The 10,874-nt window shown below is 39.2% G+C and overlaps 1 protein-coding gene across 1 annotated transcript; it reads right to left on the reverse strand.

Moving 5' to 3' along the window:
• Positions 1 to 264: 264 nt before the first annotated feature.
• LOC147617212 (UDP-glycosyltransferase 85A8-like) lies at positions 265 to 2,239 on the reverse strand. Its single transcript, XM_086776816.1, has 2 exons — positions 1,662 to 2,239; positions 265 to 1,303 (listed from the first exon to the last, which is right to left on the reverse strand). Exons 1-2 carry the CDS (start codon positions 2,152 to 2,154, stop codon positions 375 to 377), a joined length of 1,422 nt encoding a protein of 473 aa, XP_086632942.1. The 5' UTR covers positions 2,155 to 2,239; the 3' UTR covers positions 265 to 374.
• Between the last annotated feature and the right edge of the window lie 8,635 nt (positions 2,240 to 10,874).

Here is a 10,874-nt window from a genome sequence, read left to right on the forward strand (position 1 = left end):
GAGAAATGAACGGTTCATTTGTTTTTAGGTTGAATTAAAAAGCTCCGAGCTGTCTTCTTAGTAGCCCTTTTCTACCTAGTGTGGCTATTGTCCCCACACCCACGTACATCGAAGTTGGTGCTATATGTGGCTTTGATTGAACAAATATCTATATAGCTGTGCCAAGTTGGTGCTTTATGTGGCTTTGATTGAACAAATATCTATATAGCTGTGCCAAGTTGACCTCGGCTCCAAAAACAAAAACAAAAACAAAAACAAAACAAAAGGTTAAACATATATCCATATAGATAGAAACGATGCCTTACAATCAAAGCAACCGACCTCCAAGGAAAGGAGAGGAAAAGTTTTTATTTAATTTAAATAAAGGACTAAATTTAAGGAATAGGAGGTTGGGCCATATCATTGACGAGTTTCTTCCATTGGAGGTTGGAAGAACCGCCAGCCTTGATAGATTTTTGGGCGGCCGTCCGCCAGAGCGAGGTGGCATGTTTAAGCTGTGAAGAGGTGTCTCCTTGCATGAGGGCACGAGCTTGTCGCTCGACCTCGTCTCTGTGTATGACACCATTGTGGTCCGCCTCCAAATGTAATCCCACATTCCAGGCGTCCACAGAACACCTATTGTTGAGCATTTGGTCTGCAAAGTAGGGCCACCCAAGCATGGGCACCCCGGCGGAGATGCTCTCCAATGTGGAGTTCCAGCCACAGTGTGTTAGGAAGCCGCCCAAGGCCGGGTGGGTGAGTACTTGGAGCTGGGGTGCCCATTCCACGAAGCATGCACGCCCTTGCACTCTTTCCAAGTAGCCTTTGGGGAAGAGGGATGTGTCGCCGTACATGAGGTCCGGTCGGATCACCCAAAGCATAGGTGATTGGCTAGCTTCCAAGCCCAAGGCCAGGTGTTCAAACTGTTGGGCGGACATGACAGCAATGCTCCCAAACGAGACATACAGAACTGATGACCGTTCTCGCCCGTTTAGCCATTTTAGGCAATTGTGGTCTTCTGGCCACAGGGCAGCCGTTCCATACGAGGCTAGCCGCCCGTCTCCACCCTCTTCGAAATACGACAGTGGTAGCAGAGGTCCCACTGTGTATATGGGATTGTTCTCCTCTCTCAAGGCTTCCATTGAACCTTGCTCAAGCTCTTCAAACGTGTTGATTGCAATCCACGTGCTCTCCTTTAGCCTTTGATACGGCTCCAGAAAGGCGTTGAACATGAAGTCTTGCGTATCGTAGGACTGCAAATACGTGTTTAGCTCCGTCACCTTCAGCGGTGGCACTCCTCGCACCCATGTTATTCGCTCAGGCTCTGTAAACGCAGTGGCACAACTTATTAGAAGAGAAATATAGCTTGTTTCCATAGTCCTCATTAGAGTATGATTATCTTAATCACCACTACTAAGCGTAGAAATCAAGGATGGATGTCATCGTGAAGCCCAATCCCGTCCATTAGCTTATATGTGCAGCCTCTCCATTAGTTCAGCAGTTAAAGCCCAGCCCCATTCATTAGCTAATTATACCATTAAATCCAATTCAATCGACTAAATTAATAATTAAAAGCAAGTGCTTCATCTTCTCCGCTATGCAATACATAGTAATTGATTAGGAGAAGGTTAACCCACTTAATCATAAATTTTGGTTTAAATTACTTAGTGATGAAGGCTCACCCTTAGGAGATCGATGCCCTTGATTAACAGCCATGACGGATGCGATGGTACCAGCTGAAGCAGTCCAAAAAGCAAGCCTTCTGAGGCCAAATCTGGTGGCCACATCTTGTGTGAAGTAGAGGTAAAGGTCTGAAATCATGCAGGTGACAGGGGTGTCCTCGGATTGCAGTAGACCTTCCACCAGCTCTTCGAAAACCGGCTTCAAGCTATAGAAAGACTTGGCCAGCTCAACGAGGGTGTCTTGCCCACTGGTGCTCCCGTTCTCTCTCTTGTCCCTTATCTCTGCAAAGCGTATGTCAAGGCCCTGCTCTTCAAAACGGGGCTGCAAATTATTCTTCAGACGTGCATGATTATGCTGTGTGTTAACAAATGTGATTATGAAGCCTTCTAAAGCAAGCTTTATAGATAAGTGCATCATGGGTCCTATGTGGCCTTGTGCAGGGAATGGGATGACAAGTGCATGTGGTTTAATGAGCTGGCTAGGAAGGCCCATATTGTTGACACGAGAAAAGGTTTGATTAGCTGCCTAACTGCGATCAGCTTAGTGAAGTGAAGTGAGACCCTAATTAAACAAGCTGGACGTGATGGGCTCTATATAAGGTGGCGAGGATCTTGAGCTGAGAGAGAGAGAGATGTTATGCTGTGCGCTCTGCACTTGCCACCTGATGATGATAATGAGTGTGAGGAAGATGGTCACCATTTTTATACATAAACATCAAGCGAGAAGATGTTCTCTGTTTTTGGTATAAAATAATAATAATATGGCATCTTTTGAAAATTTTACCGTTGACCGGAAGAGTCTAATTTGGAATATTTCACCTTAAAATTTGAAAAGGCTCTCACACTTAGTTGACTTGGCAACTTACGTTAGAATCTGCATCAGTGTCTTCACCTTAGACCTCATGAAGACGTCCCCCCTTACGCTAGCGCACGTGGCTTAATGGGCATTGAGAGAATAGCCCAGTGCACATGCCCCATGCCAATCATATACCGCATAGTAAGGGCGTCACATGCCCCACATGCCCCATGCCCTCTTTTTTTTTTAGCATTTTGGTCATTACATACTTGCGAAATGCACGTCAAAAATTACACTAAAATACAAAAAAAAAACTTGCTATATTTCATCAAACCCATCAATCAAGGGTCCCTGCCAAAAATCAAGCCTCGCCGAGTGCTAAAACTTGACCTCCGTGGAAGCTGAGGTTGCAAGTTCAATGCTCGCCCCTCCCTCCCCGCCAGTCCATGAGGGGGATGATTAAAGAAATGAACCCCCACCCCAAAAAAATGGGGGGGGGGACTTATTCTTCATGACAGTTTGAGCACCAATTTTTTTATAAACATTCTTCATGACAGTTTGAGCACTAATTTTTTTCTCACATATGACAATACTATAACATAGTGAACAAGTGTGACCACAAGTGACATACCACATTTGAAGAAGCATCCATCCACATGCATCCACGTACTATTGAAAACGCAAAGGTAACGTTAAGTAAACTATACCTCACCTAATATGTCAACATACATATTTTAAAACCATCTGTAACGTGCTATTCATGTCCCTTAAAAAAAGATCCCTTTCTGGAAAAACAATGTCTTACGTACAATCATATCTAAAAAGTACACTAAATTTCTATGTTTTGGGATTTGCTAAATTTGATCTAAAAGTGAAAATGTCCTTAAAAATACACTTTATAAATTTAAAATACACTAAAAAACTATTGATTAAAGTGTACAAAATAATCCCAAAATAAAATTTCAAGTTTTATAGCAGACGCTTACAAAGAATTCATCAACTTTTTTGTAATAATTTATTTTTAACTCCTCTATATTTTTTTTAAAAAAAGACACACTTCTTAATTTAGTCAAAGATAATGAAGTGATGTAAAATTTCTCTACACTAAAATTTTAATTTATTATTCTACTTTTATTTTAAACTTACATTAATTAAATTTAAAATAGTATATATCTTATTTTAACTTGTGATAATATTTTATCATAAATTTATAAGTTTTTTATATGATAAAAATATTAAAGGATGATATAGAGATAATGTCTATTGATTGCAAATATGGTTAATACATTTCAAGTTCAATAAAAAATACATAATGGGTATCAAATTTGTTATTGATTTTGAATATAGAACTAGATATTGAGAAAATATATCTAGATATTAATTTTGAATATGAAACTAGATACTAAGAAAATACATCCAGGTATTAATTTTGAATATGAAACTAGATATTGAGATGTTGAAAGATTTTTTGTTGAAAAATGAATAAGTGTTTTACTCTTCAATTTATTCCAAATTATTCACTATAATATTTTATTTACAGGTGAGATTTTAATACCATAAATCCATCTATTTCTTTATTGTATTATAAGTAAGTATATAGCTTTTTTAGAAAAAAAAGTCCAAAACAAATAAAAGATTTTGTCTTGTTTTAGAAAATGGACACCAGGTATCTACATTGTGTTTGAAAATACATCATTTGGATGCTAAGTATCCAAATTGAGTTGAAAACATGCAAATCTAGTCTAAAACAAACAAAGGGCTTCTAAAACACATAAAAGTTGCACGTTCTAGAAAATGCATGCCAACTTGAAAACCTTGTGTGTTTACAACACGAATTGTGTTAAAAACAAGTAGAGAGCTTTCAAAACAAGTTGAATCTACCTATTTTGGAAAATGAATACAAAGCTCAAAAGCCTTGCATGTTTTCAACACATGTGAAAAAAACACAAGCCTTTCAACTTGGTATTTATTTTTTAAAACAAACAATGATATTCTACTTGTTCTTTGATACAAAAAATTTATATTCTACTTGCCTTTTGGTTTTTTTCTAAAAAGCGCTACCAAAGTTTGAGTTTTCTTGAAATACAATAAGTTGAGCTATAATACACAATTTTTAAATATTTTGGCACCAACATAACATTTAGATTGTAGGCATGTCTTTTGAATGTAATCTAAATGTTACCTTGGTGCCAAAAAAATTTTTTGAGTACATAGCTCAAGCTATTCTATTTTTAAAAAATCTTAATTTTTTGTAGCCCCTTTTTAAAGAAAACCCAAAACAAGTCAAATATCTTTGCTTGTTTCAAAAAATGATACCAAGTTGAAAGTCTTTTATGTTTTTACCATAGTTTGTGTTAAAACACAACACAAGTCTTTTGACTTGGTATGAATTCATGTTGACAACACACAAGTCTTTAAACTTGATATCCATATTCTAAAACATGCAAATTTACTTGTTTTGGAAGCTCCCTATCCCATTTTAGAAAAATGGATACCAAGTATCTAATTTCAACGCAATGTGTGTTTTCAACATAATGTAGATACTTGGTATCCATTTTTCAAAACAAGCAACAAGGAGCTTTATTTGTTTTGGAAGCTCTTTGTTCATTTTAGAAAATAGGTACCAAGTATCTAGATTTGTGTGTTTTCAACACAATTTGGATACTTAGTATCCAAATTTTATGTTTTCAACACAATGTAGATACTTGTTTGGTATCGATTTTACAAGTGCACCTTGACAGAGCTCGGCGAGAGAAAGCAAGATGCCTTCTAAGAAATGTTGCTCCAACCGAAGGAGATGAGCTAGAAGAGTTTTTTCTTCCTGGTGGACAAGAAAGTAAAGCAGCATCCTATAAAGTGATTTGTGGGGATGTAGATAATCTTCAGAATATCATTCCAAAGAAAGATTACAGTCTTGTTATTACCGACATCCCATATGGTTTTAATATGAGTGGTTCTATAAATGATGAGAGAGAATATACCTATCAAGAAACTCAAAAGATGTTGTAGAATTTTCAAGCGTGGTAACTACATCAAATATGTGGAGATTTGTGATCTTTCAGAGGCTCCACTAGCCAAGCTCCATCAGCTAATTGCAGCTCTAAGAAAAGAAGCACATGGTCTAGAGTATCTTGTTTAGTATGATTTCAAGAAATTATGTTTTTAGTTTCTTTTCATTATTTTTCAAACACTTTAGATTTATGTTTTACTAATTTGATTGTAGGGTCAAAACAAATATAGATCATACTCGTGGTTTTCATTTCAAAAGTTCCTTTGAAATGCTCATGGTTGGCTATTGTGATGACATTAAGCAAAGACGTTTTAAAGCACATGTCAATGAGTCTAGATGCTCCAATGTGCTTTCTTTTCCTGAAGTAACTAGGAAACTAAGGCATGTGACTGAGTCCAAAGCCTTGGTGAATCTCTACTAGAAGCCTCAACACTTGATTAATCATTCGATTGACCTATTTTCTATGCCAGATGATTGGATACTTGAATTGTTGTCTAGAACTAGTATACACTTATTCTTGCTTTAAAAAATCATGTTTAAGTATATACTTTCTTATTATTGATAGTGTGTTAGTTCTTATATTCATTTTTTCAAAACTACAGATACAACTGTGACATGTGCAATTAAGAGAAAGAGAAACTGTGTTGCAACAATTAAAAAGGATGAGATCCAAGTAGACTTTATTCCTATGCATATAAATGGTGCTATGGAACTACCAAATAAAGATCAAGAGGTGGGAGAAGTCTCCATTGATGCTAATGAGAAGTTTCATTCAGCATCAAAAGAATCTATGCCTCTCCTCGCTGATGAGCCTAGGGAATTAGCATCTCTACTAGAAAATGAAAATTTTACTTTGATGCTCCCTGGTCCCCAAGGAGAAGAAAATAATGATCAATCCAATGAAGAAGCAGAGGAAGAACTAGATCAAGTGCTAGATGTTTAGATTTTTAGTCTATTACTTTATATAATCTAGTTTATCATCACTCTACTACTATACATACTTTAGTTTATTGCTCTGCGAAACCTTCAACAAGTTTTATCTCATCTTTTTAGAGAGAACTTTTATTTCATATTATTTGTATTGGCTTTGCTATTTGGGTCTAGAAATAGATCCAAGCATGATTTGTAGGGTTTTTCATAATTTATAGAGCTTATGATGTTATCTATTCTAATCTTTTTTTTATCACTTGTCAAGTAATGTGTATATTTGTGTATAGTGGTAAAATTTGTTCCAAGAAAGTTCATTTAAAAAAGTCTCTTTCATTTATGAAATTTATAAAATAATTTTTAATTAAAAATTTTTGGTTTTTCTTTAAGTTGTGGGGACTTCTTCTATCCTGTTTAAAAATTCAAGTTGTTTTTATGTCAAACATTATCAGCTTATAATGTAGTTTTTTAATGTACACATGGAATTCTAGATGTGCTTTCAAAAAAGTGTGTTTTTAAGCTATTTTTGAAGTTTGCGAGGGACACATTTTCCCTTTCCACCTTAGAGCACCTTCTCAAAATGAGCCTTCCTATAAGATTTCAGAGCATCTATGATACCTACTCCAGAGTACATTGTGGTTATCTCATGCATGTCGGCTCTACAGTAGGTGAGCCCGCCTCCAACTTCCCATACAATTGTAGCATGTACTCGGTCAATTGGAACCAGTACACATGATGATGGATCCACGGTTTATCAGATGGCAGAATCCGGGCATCCCTCATAGCAAACTTACCCCCACTAGCCAATATGTCAAGGAGTCCACATTTCCTGTATTGTGAATAACCATTATGTTTCTACCTACATATTAATTAAAAAACATTGATGTGTCTAGAGAGTTAGAGATCTTACTCTCCATTTGAAATATGTGCTCGAGCAATGTCTACTAGCTTGGGAGTAGTGAATTTGCTAGCCTTTTCACCCTAGCCCAGGTATGAGATCACTTTTTTGAAAAACTCTTTTCCACAGTCAGGGTTGGCAATTTGTGTCAGCTCATATCCTCTTTTAGGAAATAGTGCCTTTGTCTCCTTGAGGGTATCTCTGCAGTTATTGTCAAACATTTCTACATTCAACCGATATTCTATACTCCCTCGCTTAGCCAAGCCATTGATCTTGTCTTGGTACGTGGCATCAAACTTTGACTGCAATGCGTTTATGTTTAAGAAACATATTTTGAAATCAAAACATAGCTTTATTGTGGTTTGAGAAAGAGGCACGCACACACCTTGAAAACTAATTGTGACGACAGGAGTGCCATGGGAAGCTTCAACCACTTGGATCTGTTAGGTCCCTAATGAGGAAGTTCTTTCTGGGCCCATGCACGATCAATGTCATTAAACTTTGACAACCATGATTGTGGATCAGTAAGACCCACACGCTGCATCCATAAATATATTATGTGTCATTGTGTTCACATGAATGGTAGTGACCCTGGAAATTTTGCATGCATATAAAACAAGGATAAGTGATGACATATACAATGTTTGTTCATTTGATACACATAAAAACAATGTACAATCCACTTACTTGTTGATCATGTGCAGCATCAACAAGAAGTTTGCCTCCTCCTCCTCAAGGAATCCGACCACTCTGCAATTCACCTTGGGAATCCTCTCTCTTTCAAGTCGATTGGTATTTGCCCATTCTTGCCAAGCTTTGAGTCGATATTGGTTTCCATCCCAAACAACAAACATCTTCCCAAACATGTGTTTCCATCCTTCAATCTCCTCTATTATCGTGTTAAACACACCTAACAACAATAGGTCGTGACCGAGAACTTCGACGACGATTAAATGAAATGAGCGCTTTGCCAGGGAATCCCTCAGAGACAATGAGTGCTGCCATTGTCAATTGGTATGTGCTCTCCTCGGCGATGCTTTTGATTAACCCCTTGATGGAATCCTCGTTCATACAGATTACTGGGTTTGCAAACGAGGTGATAAAGTGGTAAAAGTGGTACTCTAGGGGAAGGTGGTTATGATTATCGACCAAGTGGTTCTCCAACCAATTCATGGAGATGTGTTGATCACCCACTTTCCCAAAACTCTCTTTTACAGACTCCTCTTCTTCAATAATCATGGCACTACTTCTGGCCTCAGGATTGCTTGCGAGCTTTGAAGAACCAACCCCAGAGTCAACGCGATTGAGAGGTGTTCATACCTCTCTTGATGTGGTCACTTGTGATATGCCCAAATCTTGTCATAGTGCAATCTTATCTTGATTTTTGATGAACCCCTTCGATTTGCAAATGAGTCCGTGGAGGCATTTTGTCTTGAAAGTTAGATGTTTGAAAGATGCCGCCTTCAAAAATTAAACATAAGCTTTTTCAACCAGATTCTTTCTTTTTTTGAATTAATTTTTAAATATGATTAGTAATTAATATACGTCATTTTTTTATTGATATACAACCATTATTAATAATAATGCTTAAATTAATCCTTAATCGTGATTAATTATTGATCCAAGAAATCCATTATTTCAAATAAGATGTGATGTAACTCTGTAACATTGCATTAAATATGCACATAATTTCTTAATATTTGGTAATTATTATGCCATTTATATTAATCACAAGAAGAATACCTCAAGAATTTGAATGATTGAATCAACTTAGGTTGTGGAACGTGTTGTTGTAGTGTAGAGAACCTTTAATCCATCACCTCGTCACTCCTTATACACCACCAGATTCTCTAATTGATGGATTAATGTGTTGGGGGCAAGCTGAGGGAAGAGAGGGGACGATTTAGGGAGGAGAGGGGAGTGATTTGAGGGAGAGGGGAGTGATTTGAGGGAGAGGGGAGTGATTTGAGGGAGAGGAGAGGGGAGTGATTTGAGGGAGAGGAGAGGGGAGTGATTTGAGGGAGAGGAGGGAACGATTTAGGGAGGAGAGGGGAGATAGTTGAGGGAGAAGAGGAGCGAGAGAGCGTTGAGGGGCGAGGAGAGAGCGTTAAGGGGCGAGAGAGAGGGTGTTGAGGGGGTGAGAGACGGGGGAGAGGACATTGGGGGGCGTTGAGGGACAAGAGAGAGGGAATTAAGGGGGGGCAGAGAGGGGGGAGAGGGCGTTGAGGGGTGAGAGAGGGGCACGAGCACGAGGGCATTGAGAGGCGAGAGAGGGGCACGAGGGTGTGATAGCATTGAGAGAGGGAGGGCACTTGGGCGAAGGGCTCACAAAGGGCTTTGTGAGCCCTCTGTTGGCTGTCCAACGGTAAAGCCATTGGGGATAGCCACGCAACCCTTGTGGCTAGCCACGTGTACTGTCCAAGTGTGTGGGCATTACACAGCTTGCCACATGTAATGCCCTAGTTTGGGAATTACACATGGCAAGCCATGTGTAATGCACGTGGCCAAATATTACAGGTGTCACCAATGACTTTGGCGCCATGTGTAATACTTGTCCACCATGTGCATTACACATGGACTATGTATTCCACACGCGCAGTCCACTTGGCAGCCATGTGGAATGCCTGAGTGTGGGCATTACATATGGCAGCACCACGTTGTGTGTTCCGCATGCCATGCACACGGTACATGCCACACACGGTGTGGCTTGCATGCCACAGTCCATATGGCGTGGCCTGTGGTATATGCAGGCCACATTATGTGGCCTGTGTGCCATATGCCACATGCCACGTGGCATGGCCTATGGCATGCAGGCCATGCGGTGTATCCTCCGTGCCAGAGGCCACACAACTTGTGTGGCTTGCATGCGACAGGCTATGCGGCATGGCCTGTGGCATGCATACCACGTTACGTGGCCTATAGAGGGCTTTAAAAACCCTTTGTGAGCCCTCCTCCCAAGCACCCCCTCCCCTCCCTATCCTCCCAAGCACCCCCTCCCCTCCCCTCCCTATCCTCCATCAACGCACCCCGTGCCCCACCTCACCTCCATGAATGTTTCCCCTATCCTCCATTAACGTGCACTAACACCCCACTTCTCCTCCATCAATGCACCCTCCCTCTTTTCCTTCTACATACCCCCCCTCAATCTTGAACGTGTCATCATGTTGCCCTCTCTAATGCCCCTCTCTTGCGCTTTTGTCATTGGACATGCCATCACTAAAGGAGCTAACCATGGAGTGTATCATCTTTCAAGGATACATGGTGCAATCAAAGTAAAGGAGAACAACCTTACAAAAATGATAGTTAAATTCCAGCTCAGAATATCAAGCGCAATTTCTTACTGGAGGACATACAGAGTGATGAATGAAGGGAATAAGCAACTAATTAGGAATTCGGCCGAATAAATGGTTGCACGTCTCGCAGAACCTAATGAGTGTGTTTTCTAAGTATTTAATGTAGTAATAATGTTAGTGCTACTTCATACTGCCAACTTCTTCATAATGTACATGTTGAGTTTTTTATAGCTTAATGATGATTATATTTCTCAATGTTCATCTTGTAAACCATGATGAGCGAGAGAGA

This window comes from Cibotium barometz, chromosome 37, assembly GCF_041138505.1.
Source record: "Cibotium barometz isolate CiBa-2024 chromosome 37, ASM4113850v1, whole genome shotgun sequence".
Classification (NCBI taxonomy): Eukaryota; Viridiplantae; Streptophyta; class Polypodiopsida; order Cyatheales; family Cibotiaceae; genus Cibotium; species Cibotium barometz.

Bases quoted from the DNA above. Each gene is read 5' to 3' on its own strand.
- LOC147617212 (XM_086776816.1), bottom strand. From the start codon at position 2,154: ATGGGCCTTCCTAGCCAGCTCATTAAACCACATGCACTTGTCATCCCA. The intron at 1,304-1,661 runs GTGAGCCTTCAT...CTGCGTTTACAG, and splicing joins AGGGCATCGATCTCCTAAGG to AGCCTGAGCGAATAACATGG.